General features: G+C 40.3%; 3 protein-coding genes and 1 pseudogene across 3 annotated transcripts; 2 read left to right on the top strand and 2 right to left on the bottom strand.

Moving 5' to 3' along the window:
- Positions 1–847: 847 nt before the first annotated feature.
- LOC103977364 (uncharacterized) lies at positions 848–1,515 on the bottom strand. Its single transcript, XM_009392858.3, has one exon. The coding sequence runs from the start codon at positions 1,404–1,406 to the stop codon at positions 987–989; it is 420 nt and encodes a 139-aa protein (XP_009391133.2). The 5' UTR covers positions 1,407–1,515; the 3' UTR covers positions 848–986.
- A 667-nt stretch (positions 1,516–2,182) lies between these two features.
- LOC135632700 (fasciclin-like arabinogalactan protein 7) lies at positions 2,183–2,924 on the top strand (annotated as a pseudogene).
- A 1,162-nt stretch (positions 2,925–4,086) lies between these two features.
- On the top strand, positions 4,087–12,153 carry LOC103976983 (fimbrin-5). The gene is made up of 14 exons (XM_018822689.2): positions 4,087–4,220; positions 4,340–4,510; positions 4,624–4,862; positions 5,513–5,684; positions 6,262–6,300; positions 6,689–6,757; positions 6,860–6,976; positions 8,018–8,223; positions 8,301–8,456; positions 8,524–8,723; positions 10,710–10,867; positions 10,959–11,055; positions 11,228–11,319; positions 11,671–12,153. Exons 1-14 carry the CDS (start codon positions 4,134–4,136, stop codon positions 11,746–11,748), a joined length of 1,881 nt encoding a protein of 626 aa, XP_018678234.2. The 5' UTR covers positions 4,087–4,133; the 3' UTR covers positions 11,749–12,153.
- A 586-nt stretch (positions 12,154–12,739) lies between these two features.
- LOC103976982 (BTB/POZ domain-containing protein At2g04740) lies at positions 12,740–17,229 on the bottom strand. The gene is made up of 5 exons (XM_009392363.3): positions 16,687–17,229; positions 14,737–15,478; positions 14,619–14,655; positions 14,400–14,533; positions 12,740–13,284 (listed from the first exon to the last, which is right to left on the bottom strand). The coding sequence occupies exons 1-5, from the start codon at positions 17,177–17,179 to the stop codon at positions 12,912–12,914; spliced, it is 1,779 nt and encodes a 592-aa protein (XP_009390638.2). The 5' UTR covers positions 17,180–17,229; the 3' UTR covers positions 12,740–12,911.
- Positions 17,230–17,261: the final 32 nt, after the last annotated feature.

Here is a 17,261-nt window from a genome sequence, read left to right on the forward strand (position 1 = left end):
ACAGGTCGTCGGGCGGAGGAACACGGAAGGAGCCATTAATTTGGTGGGTTTTCCTCTCTCTTTAATTTTGGACTTCCAACGAGCGCGTCTCTGCGAACCTATTTCTTTCAAATCACTTGATCCGCATTCAACGACATCAGATCCAATACCCGGAAAATTTCCATCGAATCCGAATCGCTGAAACGTAGCCACTCGAACCCGAATCCGAACCCCGTTACGGCCACAAGTTCCACCATCGAACGTAGGAACAATCTCAAAGCTTGGATTGCAAGGAGATCACGTATTCTGTATACTGTTTTGTCTGCTCGATCGACAGCATCATCCATCGGCATGTTTGCATGGTCTTTTTTCTCAAACATTTGTGGGCAAGTTGTTTGGTGTCTTCATGCTCTTGTGATCGAACTTCCACCAGTGTCCACATATGTCGTGGACCGGCCTTTCAAGCAGCTCGTCTCTAACAAGCCCAGAAGTGGCAGATCCTCAGCGGTAACCGCGGGGAGGGTTAGGTTATCTACCCTTGATGAGATCGTAGGATGTGCACGGGGTGGTGGCGTTTTTGGAGTCTCAGACACCTGAAATGAAAAGCCACAGCTGATGAGCAATATCAGGAGGATTTCGTCAAATTTATGAAGAAACTAAGAAGGTTATACAGTCTCAGCTGGCAACCCATTATGTTCCAAGAACTAGGAAGAACTGAGAGTACACTCACCACATTTGGCACTGCCCAATATATGTGCTGTGTTGGTGTCTGACTTTGTCTGCTTATATACGACTTGCTTGGTATAATATTGCGGCGAACGTAATGCTATTTTCCTTTATGATTACCCAAAGAAAAAGTATAGCAGTCTTTCTTATAAGGAGTAGAAGAAGACTGTGTATTTATTCTCTTCGCGAAGACAACATTCGGGAATGAAAGTAACAAAAGACTGACACTGTGTGACAAAGTCTTCGACACGAAAAAGACACTAGATTGGTGGGACACTCGTTCATGCCACAACATGCTTCGCCGACTCCCTCTCCACAGCCTTCTTGAGGAAGCTGCCTTCCTCCACCACCATCTGAACCGGCAGGAACCCCAGCCCGCTCGCCACCGCCAGCATCACCTCCCTCATCTCAGCCCGGTACTCCTCCAAGTCCACCGTTCCATTGCCGTCGCGATCGAATCGACCAAAGAGGCCAAGATATAGCTGCAGGAGCTCATCATGGCTCCACCCCGCTTCGTCCACGCCAAAGTGGGTCTCGCGCACCCTGAGGCTCATCAGCTCCCTCGCCATCTCCGGGTACGTGAGCAGCCCGTCGTGGTCCATGTCGAGGCTCGCGAACCGTTCCTCGACCGAGCCATTGAAGGCCCCCTCGTCTTCCACGAACTCGCGAATGGTCGATCCGTCCAATATTTCTACGCTCATCTTCGCTTTACCCAACCCAACACACCCTTAGGTACAGGAAGCACTCTGAAGTGCGAGAGAAAGAGCAAAGTCGGAATGTTTTGGAAGAAGGTTTGGTGTGGAGAAAAGAGTGGCAGCTGCTTGGGATTATATAGAAGTAGAGACAGAGACCATACACGCGATCAAACTTTCACTCCGCTGCTGCTGTGGGCAGCGAGCTCGTTGTTTGCTACTCCTGGTTTCATAACGACGGGCGCTGTCGCGTTTGGGCGCGTCGAAAAGAAGAAGATCACAGCAATATAGTCAAAGCACTACGACGAGCCGACACACAAGTCAATATGGTCAGAAACCATTTCCAGTTTCCAAACGTACAACTTCGAATCCCAGAGTCGGCTTAGTTGACCCGATGTATCTATCACCTTGAAACATTTTGTAGAAGGTTCGAATAATGATAATAATAATAATAAATCTATTTCTTTTTTTTATTTAAGCAAGAATTCTCACAAAGACAACCATTCATGCACTTTCCTTGCAGCATCAGCTCATGTTTCTTCTACCAAGGGAAATAGCTGCAGATTTTGCTTCCAGTGGCAGTTGCTTGCTGTGGGAGGATTAGTGGTTTGGATCCATCGACATTTTTGCAAATGAGACAAGATTGTGTGAATCTACAGACTCTGTCCCATCTCATCAAAAAGTCAGCGTTAGGACTTGGGGTGGAGTGCAAGGTGGAAATAGTTTATAGATGCAACAGACGGGACATCAGTTGTAGGTTCTCTTTCAATTTCCAACTGATATGAGCTGCCGCTGAAGCTTCTTCGATTCTTCTCCTGCAACAGCGCAAACACCCCCTGCACCAAATCAACCTCCACCCCTTCCCTAGCCCCTGCCCCGCCCCACTCCATCTAAACCTTACAGCACTTCTCTCGGTCACTGGTCCTTTCCATTCCTTCCTCAAGTATCTTCTACAGACCCGTGTCATCGATACCTTCCAAAACCAAGCTAACAATTCCGAACAAGGAATCACCATCTTTGTGCCGAAGGACGCAGCCTTTGCATTACTGAAGAGTTCGACTCTGGCCAACCTTATCAAGACCAACTCAGGATCCGACTCCTCTACCTTCCCCAAGTTCTACTCGCTTTCCGATTTTAGGAACCTCAGCAACTTGAACCCTGTCAACACCTTCGCCGGTGGGCAGTACACTTCGAACGTCACAGAAGCCGCTGACCTCGTTCATATCATTTCGTCTTGGTCAAGATCAAAGATATCTAGCAGTGTGCACTCGACCGTCCCGGTTGATCGGTCGCGTTCTACTTCCCTTGGCAATCTTCAGCACTGATCCACCTCTGTCACCAGCTCCCGCCCCTGCTCCGGGGCCTGCAAAGCCATCGGATTCGACTCCAAGCCGCGGTGGAATTGTTTCTGCTCCTAAATCTTCAGAGTCGTCGAGGACCGGTGGTACTTCATACAGCGCCCGTGTTGGTCTCTTAAACTACTTCGTCTTGGCTCTTTCGGGCGGTCTGATGTTTGCTCTATAGCATCTCCACACGTTCGGTGCCATGGCTTTGTTTTGATTCAGTTGTTTTGGTCTTCTTTTGGATGGAGTTGTGATACATTGTTTAAATGGGGGTTTTGCCTCCTGTATTCTGAGATCTTGCTATCCTTCAGATTTTGTTCTTTGTCACGCGTCTAGAATAGCTCTGCATTCAATGTGCTTAGCTCCATTTGCCACGCACATTTCGCATCTTTCATCTAGTGCCCACCCTACCTTGTCATGCACACAGAACCCAAAATCTGCAATAGAAGAATTGGGTGTAAATGAGCCATCGCAGCTATATATCTTAACATCTTCTTCTTCCTCCAACGCTTCCATCCTTTCCATCTCTCACTGAGCAATCTCCTTGTAGTTCTCTTGCAGCTGGCAATAGTCTTTTGTATACGCCATCACCCTATACCAGATGTTAGTAGAAGAGAACAAATTGTTTTCAAAGTGGGCTTCATTCCTATTCGATCATAACATCCATTGAGAGATTTGGAAAGGTGCTCGCCTTCTTCTAATCATGCCCCTTGGTGTCAGCGATCAAAGGTACCAAATTGCATGTTAAATTTCTGTTTCAGTAGTTTTCAGTGTTGCATTGCCTCTATATAATTAAAGAAAATGTTGTGATGAGTCTTCATATAGTTTAAAATCGAACACACATCCACCAAGCAAGGAGCCTGAGTACAAATCCATCTATCCTTGCCTGAATTGGATTGGTGGAGTAGTCCTTGAGACACCGTCATGGGTTTCCGAGGGGGAAGGAACCGAATCGGACGGGTGCCTCCCCGGATCTTCTCTTCCATCACCCCACGAGATTGGGGCCAGCGGAGAATCCAAAGGTATATATAAGAAAGAAGGAACTTCGAGCACAGAGTACGGAGAAACCCCAGAGAAAAGTTCCAAAGTCGCAGTTTTGCGGGTTGTAATTTTCACTTTCGGCCAAATCTTCGACTCCCACAGGTCCGCTTCCGCCCTCTATCTAGATCGGTTTAGTGGGTTATGAGTTAATATCTAGGTCTCGACTCCTGCTTTAACTATGACTATCAGGTTTGTTTCGAGGAAAGTTGTAATTTTTCCCGTTTGAGATTGGTAAATTTTGTGCTCGCTTGTGTGATTTGGATTTGAGTCGGCTCCAAGATCGGAGATTTTGGTTGCGCTTTGGTCGGAGAGAGTCGTAGAATCAGAAAGAAGTTCATTTGATCGAGAAAGAATGTTGGGGTATGGTGGTGTTCTCGTCGCTGATCCCTGGCTCCAAAACCAATTCACTCAGGTGGAGCTTCGACGCCTCAGGTCTAAGGTAAGCGATCCCTGAGACGGGAAATGTGCCTTCTTTTTCCTCTAGTTTGATCCATTTTCAAGCTGCTTCTTGATTTGAGAACTCTGTTGCTGATTCTGCGGCTGCATTGGCTTCCTTAGTTTGTTTCGGCAAAAAGGGAGATGGGTCATGTGACAGTCAACGTGTTGCCTCCACTGATGGGAAAGCTTAAGGGCCTGAATCAGGTGGTCATGGAACCAGAGATTGCTAATTTCTTAGCCGAATCCTACCCGGATACCAACCGTGAGGTAGACTTCGAATTGTTCCTTCAGGTAATTCAGATCCATGAATCCCAAGTTATTCTTCTTCTTCTTTGGTCGATCGTAATTTGTCTTTGAGGGGGCAGAGGCAGGTCTCACTGTGATGAAACTGATGCATTGGACAGGTGTATTTGGATCTTAAAGCAAAGGTAGCACCCAAATCAAGCAGTGTGAAGGGCTGCTGGTCATTCTTGAAGGCAACCACGACCACACACTTGCACACTATAAATGAATCAGAGAAGGCGTCTTATGTTGCACACATCAACAACTATCTTGGAGAAGACCCATTCTTGCAAAAGTATCTGCCACTGGATCCAGCAACAAATGATCTGTTCAATCTTGTTAAAGATGGAGTTCTTCTATGGTAGGTTGTTATCATTCACTTATTGAGCATGAAATATTGAATGAGATAATTGACTCATTAATTTATTGAGATTGAACCATTGATCCAAAATTCTTAAGTTTAAACTAATAATAGGTCATCCATGAGATTGTTATATGTCAATCCAAGTCTTTCTCCACTTTTGATATAGGACTAAACCCCATATGCTTAAAGCTTAAGTTAATAATAGTACACTCATAAGACCCTCTCTGTGCCGATGTTAAGACAACTTTGATACTATATGTCACTCTACCAATGTCCAATGCCATCTACTCAAGCCGACTTTGATACCATTTATTATGACCCGATTCAACAAGCCTCAACAATTGGCCTAAATATTTAAAATCAAATTAAGAATAGGGCACCCATGATAGTTTTATTAGTCAATCCTGATTTTTACCCAATTTCGATATAGGACTAAAATGGAGTATTATATCTAAGTTTTCATATTTAACTTCAGGAAACACAAATATATACATGTAAGCAAGGCAGACCTATGTTGTTGAGTTATTTCAAAAACTTATGTTACCTATGTTATATATGATTTTTACTAAGACCATTTTTCATGTTGGCAGCTGTTTCTAACAAAAGCTTTCTTATCTGATATATTTTATTTTCGTAATTTTCTTCAGTAAATTAATCAATGCTGCCGTTCCGGGGACTATAGATGAGAGAGCAATCAATACCAAACAAGGACTTAACCACTGGGAGAGGAATGAGAATCACACTCTTTGCTTGAATTCTGCAAAGGCTATTGGGTGCATTGTAGTTAATATTGGACCTCAGGACTTAATAGAAGGGAGAGTAAGTAGATTATTTTCCATTCAATATAAGCTACCTTTTATTGGAGTTTGTTTTTTTTTTTTCTTTATCAGCATTTATGAAGAAAAAAATGGCTGTTTTGTCAAACTTATTTGTTGGTGAGCTTTATGTCTCTTCTTGCTTGTCTTGCTGTATGAGGAACACCAACTGAAGAAGGTTTAAAAATGATTATTTAAAGTTTGTCCCTGTATTCTGTCATACTTAAAAATGAATAGAATTATCACTCTTTAAATTGCAGACACCTTACATCATTGTTTAGTGCACTTTAACTATTGAAGCATCTTAACAAAGGTTGATTGGATTATGAAAAAACTCATTGTGTGCTTGTCAGCGGAAAATTTTCATGTCTTAAAGGATGATTTAAATCCTGCAATTAATATATTGAAGAAAGTAGTTGAACCATCCATAGGTTTTGTTTCGCTTTGTCCACTGTCTCTGTGGGATGATTTTCTGAATATTTTTGTATCTATTGTTTTTCAATTTACATATGTTACTTTCTGCCAACTAATCTGCGGTGCAGTTCTAATAGTGAGATTGAAGAAGTTTTGTTTTCATGCAGCCTCATTTGGTGCTTGGGTTGATATTTCAGATCATAAAGGTACGTACCGAACATGTTTGCTGTGATGCTCCAGAATTCCCACGTCTGGAGTTTTGGTGGTGGATAACAAATATATAGAGCTAGATTTATCTGCTACCACTGAATTCGACTTAAACATTTTGGATCACATGTTCTTCAGCCAATTATATCCAAGTTATTAGGTCAGTAAGTCAATTGGGCTCGGTCATGACATTGCAATATGTTTACCTATAGTTCATTGCTAAAATGAGGTACTCTAGGAATATCACGTGGCTTTGAACTTGGTGGTTTATTGAGTTAGGTTAGTTCTTTTTTCTGAAAAGATATGACTTGCAAGTTGCAACGATGACCATAATTTGAGAAGTCCGAACTCCAAAGAATCATAATTTTTCCGGTTATCGTGTATCAGATAAAACTTTTGGCAGATCTTAACCTCAAGAAGACACCTCAGCTCATGGAGTTGGTTGATGACAACAAGGTCAAGTAATAGACAGCCTTTTTTTATACTCTCTTTTGATGTTTTAAAGCAAATGATAAAGCATGGATAAACTACTTCCAATCTGGTATTCTTTATTTATAGGATGTGGAGGAACTAATGAGCCTAGCGCCAGAAAAGATGTTGCTAAAATGGATGAATTTTCATCTCAAGAGAGCAGGCTACAAAAAAACTGTGACAAATTTTTCTTCAGATGTGAAGGTACATGCTAATTGTATGCATTATATAAGATTCTAATTTTCTGATCAATTTTTTCGCATCATGTCGGAACTGCTAGCAAAGAATTTAAACTTCACAGCAAGGTTTGCAGTTTCAGTTACAGGACCTGTGCTGGTCCATGGCTGGACTAGTATGGGCCTGGTCCATTCCGATGTATTATGTGTAAGTACACCGGAATGTACCGCCAACTGTTGGGGGAGGGAGAGAAGGAAGTGGAAGAAGGAAGAAGAGCAAGAAAAAAGCAAGGAAAAGAAGCAGGAAGAAAGGGAGGAGGATGATGATGAGGAGGAGGAAGAAGGAAAAAAAAGAAAGAAAAAGACGAGGTGTATCTAGCAAGTGGTGAGCGGCGAGGGACGACAGATGCAGGCGATGGCAGGCGCAGACAATAACTTAGTGTTTTATTATTATTATTTTTATAATTAAAACGATCCAGTCAGAGGCCTTCCCACCCAGTTTGCTGGATTACAATTCAGTAATTCAGTTTACTGGATTACTTAGACATTTGTAATATTGGGCCACAAGATTTTAGGTTCATTAATTTAATGATTATTCTATTTTATCTTGTCAAGTTAAATGGTATCACAGTGAATCTAGTTCTAGTCGTTACAAGAGGGCTCAGTTCGGAAAAGACTATCTATGAATGGGACTAAATCCACATCATGATATGATATGGAGTCATTATTCGATTGAGCACAATTCGAAGTCTTGGATTTTGGGTTTTGACAATGGTGTCAAGCCTTTGCATGGAGGAGATTGTGAAAGTCTGAATGGTTCAACATCAGAAGTTGGTGGATGATTATGATAATATTAGAGTTAGATAAACTTATCAATTTAAGTCACATAATACTAGGCTAGTTGTTAATGAATTATTTTTCCATCAAGTGGGATCTCGGCAATTGCACTTACATAAATGAAAACTTAGGTCTTTGACAACTGGTTTTTATATACTGTTATTCTCTTTCTGTATAATTTGTCCATAATTTATTTTAACTCTAATGCTCCTTGAGCTTATCTAATTTATAGGATGGGAGGGCCTATGCTTACCTTCTTGACGCTCTTGCCCCTGAGCTTTCACAAACTTTGGATATTAAAGATCGTAATGAAAGGGCAAAACGAGTCATTGAACAAGCTGAGATGCTGGGTTGCGAAAGATACTTGAGTCCAAAAGACATTGTTGAAGGCTCTCCCAACTTGAACCTTGCATTTGTTGCACAAATATTTCAGCATAAGTTAGAACTTGCAGCTGCTTTTCTATTAACCTATGCTTCTTTTAGGATGCTGCATGCCAATTATGTGTTCTATGCAGGAATGGTTTATCCTCTGACAATAAATATATATCTTTATCACAAACAATGCCTGGTGACATCCAAGTTTCTCGGGAAGAAAGAGCTTTTCAATTATGGATCAACAGTCTTGGAATTGTTACATATGTTAACAATTTGTTTGAGGATATCAGGAATGGGTAAGAGCTCTGAAATAAAAGATGATTTACTCGCTTGGTTTCCTTATTAATATAAAGATATTTGCAGATGGGTTCTTTTGGAAGCACTTGACAAAGTGTCTCCAGGATCAGTTAATTGGAGGCAGGCAACAAAGCCTCCAATTAAGATGCCCTTTAGAAAAGTTGAAAACTGCAACCAAGTTATAAAGGTTGGGAAGCGGTTGAACTTTTCACTAGTAAATGTTGCTGGCAGTGACATTGTGCAAGGAAATAAAAAGCTTATTCTTGGTGAGTTGTTTTTATTTCAAGACCTTTAGCACTTGTGTTTTGTTCCATTTAGTTAATTTTCTTGTTATACTTGTTTTACATATTTCTCTTATCTTGCCTGTATTTTCTATATCTTTTCCAACCTAGTTAGAATGTGGTATATGGCATGCGACTAATAAAAAAGGTCCATTTGGAGATTTGACAAAAAATTGAAAACTGGTTCCTATGTCCTAAGCACCTTATTTCTATCCAGTGTAAATTAAGGGAGTGACTTGTTGAAAACCTTAAGGATAATCCACAAATGGAAAGTTCTACCTTATTGGTTGCAGTTCAAGGTCATGCAACTGTTTGTTCAACTGTCTCAAAGTTTCCTAGAATCAGAGAGATTTCTAGAAGCATAAAAAAATAATGAAATATGTTATGAAAAGACATTAATCTCAACAGCACAACTACATGCTGATTCACCAAATCCTCGTATTTAATACAGTGCCAGTCATGCCTAATGCATGATGAAGTAAAGCTAATCTTCCTTGAAGAATATTTTATCACTGACCTATCTAACATGCATTGTTAAATTCATGAGAATTCTAACTTATGACTATTGATTAATTAATTCAATGATCCACTTTTTGCAAGTTGCTATACTACTAGACTACTAGTTTGGAACATTATTTCACAGCCTCATATCCTTGTACTTTCTTCTCTAATGTTTCCAATTTTTTGTGGCACACCATGATGTTAATTGACAAATGATAAGCCTTGGAACCATGACAAGGTACTTTTTTGGTTTGAGTCACAGAAACAACTCTCTGCTTGTAGGAATAAAGGTATACCAATATATTAACTCTCCTCAGGCCCCACACTGGCAGAAACCTTGTGCACTAAACTGTCCTCATATTGATTGGTGACATGAACATGACAACGACACCGTCAGCTATGCGTTGCTAGCAATGCAGTTTTTAAGAGGATGAGAAAGAGGGAGCAATGCACCAAGAAGGCCGAAGATCATTTACGGAAGTGCTGCTACAAGGAAACAATAAAGAAAAGCCCTTTCTTGCGAATCTTACAACTGTTTTATTCTTTTTGAAATGATTAATTCTATGGTTTACTTGGCTAAAATTTGCAGCAAACTACTAAAATGTAAAAGAAAAAGCTCATTCCAAAAGGTTATACCTGTTTAGTACTAGAGGGATCTCATTACCATTTCCTTTGTTGAAATGTAGGTGCCATCCAGGATGGAATCAGCGTGGCTGAATCTGAACTCCATTTTTTTTTGGGTGTTTTTTGGCTGTTCCACACCATGAAATGAAAAAGGAAGAAAGAAACACCAAAAGATGGCTCTACTAATAATAAGCATATTAAGCTAGAAAAAATTGTTTGTTTGGTTTATAGGCTTTTGAGGTTGCTTTATAACATGGCTGCAGATTTGTCTACAATATGTACAGTTTCTTTCAAACGCTTTGCATATAGGAAAAGGTTTTATGAATTTTTATGTGGACAACCCCTGTTTAGTCTATATGACTATGCTAAATTAATTTTTAATTTCTTGGACATAATTTTTCATTCATGGAGGTCAAGAAAGTGATTCCAATACTTTTGATGTGGAAAACTCCTACTTATGCCTTTTAGTTAACAATAGATGTTCTCCCATTTTACTTGTGTTTTTGCTGCAAGAGTAGATGTCCTTTGTTTTGTTTTTCTTTTTGCTGCAGTTGCTTTTATCATAATCTGCACTGGCAGATTGCAGATGACTAGCTTGTCGGAACTTCCATTTCCCTGAGTAATGATCAACAAAACATTTCAAAACGAACCTTGTCTGTCTACCACTATCACTATCGTTAATGAACTTTTTTTTATCATATTAACTATGAAATGAGATGTCTCTCTTACATATAAAGTTTGTTGATCAGCTGTCAGCCTGTTTTGATAATTTGGGCAAGTTTGTTTGAATTCCTTTTTCCTAAAATCAAAACAACACACAAGACCCCTTCATTGTGCATTTTTCAGCTTATCTGTGGCAGCTAATGCGTTTCAACAGTCTTCAACTTCTAAAGAACTTGAGATTTCACACCCGAGGAAAAGAAATATCAGATGCTGGTATCTTAGATTGGGCCAACAATAAAGTCAAGGAATCAGGCAGAACTTCTCGAATGGAGAGTTTCAAGGTACCGTCAAGTCTCAATACATCTTGCGTGGATAGCAAGCTGTTTCGATAATGCACTCTTATTTCTCTTCTCTTTTTTTATTTCTTTTTAGGATAAAAATTTGTCAAGTGGAATATTTTTCCTTGAGCTTCTTAGTGCTGTGGAGCCGAACGTGGTAAACTGGAAGCTCGTTACACGGGGTGTAAATGGTATCATTACTAATTAGTAACCAAATTTAAGATTTGTTTATTATGTGATTTTTGCAAAACGAATTGGCCTTGGGACAAAAAGTTTATGAATATTTGGGAAGAATCACATCTTCTTTATTGAAAATGTTCTAATCATATGTTGCCCCACTTTAATGGTAACATCCTGCTGCAGATGAGGAAAAGATGTTGAATGCTACATACATTATCAGTGTAGCGAGAAAGCTTGGATGTTCTGTATTTTTGTTGCCTGAGGATATCATTGAGGTAAAATCAGCTTATTTAAGATATTCTTTTGGGATTGCTACTTTCATATTTGCATGTTGTCGTTTGCAGACCTGGTAGATTAAATGAACTGTTAATAGCTCCATGTAGATCTTCCTTTCTCTAGTTTACTAGAATCGGCACAGTTTAAAATCACGTAATCTTCTTGACCCAATCTGCTTTCAATGCGCTGTCATCTTAGTTTGTTTGGTAGACCTGATATCATTCATGGGAATGAACAGAGTAGTAGCTGCAATTGTCTAAGTGCAATACCCTACGAAGGAGTCACCACGAAGCCAATGTCTTTTATCTCTAAATTGGATGTTTACTGTTGCATGGTATGGCTTATGACAGTTAAACCAGAAGATGATCCTTGCCCTTACTGCCAGCATCATGTATTGGAGTCTGGGGAAGCCTAGAGGAAACTCTTAACTGGCGAGTCTCCAGCTAAAGTTTCGGGAGCTGTCGGCTGATGATGGTGAAGATGGAAGTACTGTTGCACGGAGCAATTGAGACCTGACAATTGATGATGCTGCCTCTGAAACCTCACAGACAGAAAATGGCAATGGAATCAATGGAGAGTGATTTTGTTTACATATTAATAGAGTAGAAGTCTGGTAGGGTAATATCTATATTTTTCTCTAGATTACTGTCGATAGTCTATGCTTTTGCTTTTTCTACTTCTGACTTTTCGATAGGGTGGAGAGAGAATAAAGAAAGATTTAGGCTTGAAATGCATTTGTAGGTTTCTTTTTTTGATGTAGTTGTTCTTTGATAATTCGTGTTCTTTTCTGAACAATGAAGGAAAAAAAAAAAGTGTTCTTTTTTGAAGGAATATATCTTGGCATGCAATATTGGTATTGGATTATGTTACTTATGATTTATCTTGTAAACATAGTATTTATTGGATTACAAAACAAGATTGAGTTTACTTTAGAGGTTACCTAAATAAGTTGTGTTAACCACAATGTAGTATTGGCCTTAATTTTACATTTCCAGTTTATGATTTCAGCCTTGTTCTTGCCTCACAAAAAAAGGAAAAAAGACATTATCCGAAGAAAGAACTGATTTTGGCTATTGAAGAGGAGTAAACCAGAAACAACACCCTAACAGCAGACAAAAAATTATTTTGAGAGAAGCAATTGCAGAGATGATTTCATCAGAAATTAGATTTACTTTTCCTTTTGACAGCCAAAAATAATATTTACTACATATCAGGTGGTTGATAAATTAGAGTTCCCCACTGTGGCTGACGACTGAAATCTAATACAGGGCACACAGCAAATTTACTTTCTTGCTCATGGTACACTATGCTTCAGATACACAAGCACAAAGTGCCGGGATTTGGCACACTATCAATGGGTGCAGACAATACATTCACACACTGCATGGAGCACTTACTACAATCTAGTTAAGCGAGAAGTGCAAACAATCCCATTTCTCATTTCCTTCTTTTTCTTAATCTTATTATGCCCTCAAATAAAAGAAAATAAGAGAACATAATTCTAGAACCATGGTTTATCTTACACTTTGACAACAAACAAAATGAGAAGAAAAAAATCCACTCATTTGGGATTCTGATGATACAACACAAGTTACACCCTGGGGGATGCCTGATCAAAATGCTTCCTTTCTATTGGATCACTGTGAACTTCGTTATCCTCTCGTTCTGCTACGAGCATAAGCACTTCTAGTCGCTTGTCAAATAAAGCTGCACTTTCATCTCTCTTGTCAAGCTCTGCTGCTTCGGCCTCCAACCATTTCTCTCGCAAATCATCGAGAAGGTTGCCCTGATCAGAGTTACCTGTAGAACCTGGAGCGCTGGGGCGAGTAGTCCTCAAAGAGGAGTCTCCAGATGGTGGTGGGAAAGTCAAAAGCATGGCCCGAAACTCACGAGTGTCAGCAAAAGTCTCAAAATTACAAGCAATGACATCTAGGCAATATTCTCTTATCTTCAAAACACCATACCTGCATCACATGAGAGACCAGCCTTAGAATATACAAACATTAAGAAATAGAAATTTCATCTCGGCTCTAATTTGGACTTCTACGAATAACAAAAAAATTTGGATACAAGGAATTGATAATCATATCCGATGGATAACATTGTTGAGCACTAACAAAAGTTCCAACGTAAAGGGAACCTAGCAGAAAAAATTAACTGAGCACATTCAATACCATCAGGGCCTAGCAATATCAAATCAACTTTTGCTAAAGCCACACTAATGGATAGGTGGATAAATGAATATACATGTTCAATTTATCTGGCAACAAAAGTTTAACATCGGCAAAGAGAAGTAACTTTCTCAATGAAAACCTTCATATTTACTGGCAATAAAAATTCAACATCCACAAAGATAAGGAACTTTCTCATCAAAACCACATCATGATATATCACTAAATTGTTATCTGGATTAAATATAACATAAGAAATTCTTCAGGGCACCCTTTATCAAGCATGTCTGTCATAATTTGTAACAGCAGCAAACTTGATTTCCATTTCGCATTACACTAAAATTCTGGTCTTCTCTTCTTAGGGAACATTGCATGTCACAATTACTGTTGATAAGTGAACATATCAATTAACTTTTGACTTTATGCTAACCTTTCTACTATCTTATTCTTATCTGTACCAGAGGACCCGTATCTGGATTTCTTGGAGGAAGAAATGAAAATATAATAAGATGTCATATCACTAAGGCTTCTCAGAAGAATGATAATATATTTTATGTCACAGTCATGAAGTCTATGGCTGATGATATCTATTGTGTGATATCGACCCAGTTGGGATACTTCTAGATCTGTCTAAAGTTAAATGAACTTGATCTTGAAATCGAAATTATAAATCTTGCATCTCCTCTCATGAGCCATGGCTAATCATGTGCACTTTGTGACACCTGCCAAGAAGGATGCTTCATAGCCAATTAAAGTCAGTGATCACGCAAGGAAATTAATGTATTTACTTGATTAAAAAAAAGTGGGTATTAGAGTCACATAGATAGGCACAAGCTTTGACTGGATGAACAGGCATGGAAGTCAGGGGACATCCATCACAAAATAATGCTAAATAGAAGAGACCGTACATGTCTGATAATATCAGCCAGTGACAAAGTTCAGCAGGTGCGACCAGCTCTAGGTGTGGTAACAGCACATCTGCAACAGCACGTTTAAGAGGGAATAACAAGTATCTTGAAGCAGCATCAAATATTTCTTCAGCCTGTACAATTATTCAGAATTAGGAATCAAGAAGAAACCTAAACACTTTAGGCCTCATTTTGTCTTACAAATTGTAAGTGTAGTACCTGATCAGGTTCCATATCTTTCAAGCCATCTGTGTACCTAAGTTTTATAAGATGTGTTAGAAGCAAGAAAGATCTGAATTAAAGAAACCAACAAAGCTACAGCAATTTGCATGCCTACATATACTCAATCATCTTCTCAAAGGCCTCTGTACTTAAGTCATGCTCTTCAAGAAATGGAAGGGTGAAACTTGACAGCTCATTATTCCCATCAAGGAAATCTGTCATCCGAGACAACCTCGCCCTGAAATATTCTGATCTGGAGGCCAGGATTACCTGGTGACACCTGTAGATCCTTCTACCAACTTTTATACAAATGTCAGCCAGATCATTGCTCGGCTGGCTCATCTGTATCTCATGTCTGTCAACACTATCCTTGTTTCGCCCACAAGAGTTGGCAAGAGAAACCTGCAGAATGCGGTGTAGAGCAAAAGGAAGCCGATCCTGCTCCGGCAGGGAGAGACCTTGCAAGATGAACCTTTTTTGAGAATTATCAACATCCTTTAATGATTTATACTCTGCATATCTTTGATGAATCAATTCTTTCTGTAAGATATTTTGCAATTCATCACACTTGCAGGCTCTGCATGTGCGAGCAAGATCCTCCATGTCATCAACTGCAACCTCGAGTCTATCCGAGTAGAAGAAGTGAATAAGACTGTACAAAGCATGATAAGACAATTTTTGGCTAGAGAATCTCACTTCCTTTCTGTCCTTCCAATCTGTCTCAAATTTCTTTTTGAAGAATGGTGACCGAGCACTTAAGACAACCCGATGAGCTTCAATTGGTTTTCCATCAACATAGAATGTAATATCTGGGGGTAAGGGACTAGAAGTGGATCCATCACTCGGTGGTAAGTAACCTATTCACCCAGTAGTAAACTTGTTAGTGTCATTCAAACTAGTACCTAAGGTTTTGAAAATTATAATAAATGTACACAAAATACTGACATCTGATTATATGGTGTTATATTCTCTAATGCCAGTTGATACTTACATTACATACATCTTATACTCAAAATCGGAGGCTAATTTAACATTCTTGTTCCTGAATGTGGTACATTTCAAGGTTCCTAAATTTTGGCAGTTTGCAAATCACTAGTCACTAGATAGTTGCACCTTACTTAATATCCATAAAAAAGGCTACAACATCATTATATAGAGGATATGTGGCCATATCATGAAATTTGGAACTGTTCCTTCTCTAATATAAGTTGGATCTGGTCAGCAATGTCTAAATGTTCTAAAGTCCCCCTTGACTCACCAATGAATTTCCTGGCTACCATGTATAGCATTAGCAATCAATCAAGTACCAGTAGATTTCTGAAGGTTAGACAGGATCTACCATCTTTACATGGCATTGTGGTGACGTTCCCTCTTAATGTTTTCCAAGTTCATTTGGATTATCTTAGAGTAATACTTGAGGTTGCACGACATTCTAAAGCACTATTAATTGGTCAATCAGATGTCAAAGCCGCTATGGATCTCCAACTCTTATCGCCTATTTCATCAAGATAGACACCTTCTGATATGATCCATACACTTATTACCTTCCCCTTCTTTTATCAACTCTTTGTCTTCTTATGCCTCCAATATGAATGTATTTTGTATCTAGATTCTTTCCAAGTGCACGGTAACTTCTACAAAAACGAGTCTTTAGTTTCATGAGCAACCTAAAAAAGATAAAGAGGTAAATGCCCTCTATAGAAAATCACTCAACCAGACAGATAGCCATAGCTGACAATGCAGGCATAACCGATAGAAGGACCAGTCCCGACTTGAAAGATTAGATAGACAGGTCTCAATTAGTCAGTGGGCTCTTCTATATATCTACGCTTGCAAATCTCTTATAAATATACAATGTCAAGTTTATATGCTCCCAATTTATCAAAATAAATTGAATGATCATATGCCTATGATAATGTGAACTATGACAGCGAGTGGAAAACGTTCGTAATTAGCCAGAAGAGCAAGAAATTACGAAAGTGTTGAGCAACGCCTTCAATTTCAGTAATGGAAACCAGATAAGTAAATAAAGGATGGAACTTTACACGAGAAGATTGGAACTAACCTGCGGCGCACGCGGCCGAGCCAGCACCAGCTTCCCACTGTTCGATGTAGGCGCGGCGGTTGGCGGCGCAAGAGAGAAACGTGTCACGGAGGGCGGCGGGCAAGGGGGCGAGAGGGGGCGGGCGCGCTTCGAAGGCCTTGAGGAGACGGCGAACGCGGAGATTGAGGGCCGCGTAGTGGCAGCGGTCGCCGTCGAAGGTGCGCTCTGAGCAGATGGCGCCGGCGTCGAGGAGCATGCGAGCGGCATCGACGTGGCCGGCGAGGCAGGCATAGTATAGCGCGACGGAATCCCAGGGGTCGCGGGCGTTGACGTTGACGCCGGAGTCAAGGAGGTAGCGGAGGCGGTCGAGGTCTCCGGCACGGGCCGCTTCGAAGAGATCGCCTGCGGGGACCCTCTTGAGGGGCACGGAGGGCTGTAGGTCCTCCGGGTCGAGGTCCATCTCGCCCAGCTCCGCCTCCATCTCCCACCGCTGCCGGCTCGACGTCTCAACCATTCCGAAGTCCTTGCGGCCGCAGCCCCCCACGAAGTCCAAGTGAGGAGAAAGCGGAATGGTTTCGGCTTAGACATTGGATTCA

The sequence above is a fragment of the Musa acuminata genome, chromosome BXJ3-3, assembly GCF_036884655.1.
Source record: "Musa acuminata AAA Group cultivar baxijiao chromosome BXJ3-3, Cavendish_Baxijiao_AAA, whole genome shotgun sequence".
In the NCBI taxonomy this organism is placed as follows: Eukaryota; Viridiplantae; Streptophyta; class Magnoliopsida; order Zingiberales; family Musaceae; genus Musa; species Musa acuminata.

Excerpts from the sequence above, each read along its gene's own strand:
- LOC103977364 (XM_009392858.3), bottom strand. The coding sequence starts at position 1,406 with ATGAGCGTAGAAATATTGGACGGATCGACCATTCGCGAGTTCGTGGAA.
- LOC103976982 (XM_009392363.3), bottom strand. The coding sequence starts at position 17,179 with ATGGTTGAGACGTCGAGCCGGCAGCGGTGGGAGATGGAGGCGGAGCTG. Across the intron at positions 15,479-16,686 it reads CTCGGCCGCGTGCGCCGCAG|GTTACTTACCACCGAGTGAT; the intron begins GTTAGTTCCAAT and ends CTGGGTGAATAG. Across the intron at positions 14,656-14,736 it reads GAGAAGATGATTGAGTATAT|GTACACAGATGGCTTGAAAG; the intron begins GTAGGCATGCAA and ends TATAAAACTTAG.
- LOC103976983 (XM_018822689.2), top strand. The coding sequence starts at position 4,134 with ATGTTGGGGTATGGTGGTGTTCTCGTCGCTGATCCCTGGCTCCAAAAC. Across the intron at positions 8,724-10,709 it reads AAATAAAAAGCTTATTCTTG|CTTATCTGTGGCAGCTAATG; the intron begins GTGAGTTGTTTT and ends TGCATTTTTCAG. Across the intron at positions 10,868-10,958 it reads CTCGAATGGAGAGTTTCAAG|GATAAAAATTTGTCAAGTGG; the intron begins GTACCGTCAAGT and ends ATTTCTTTTTAG.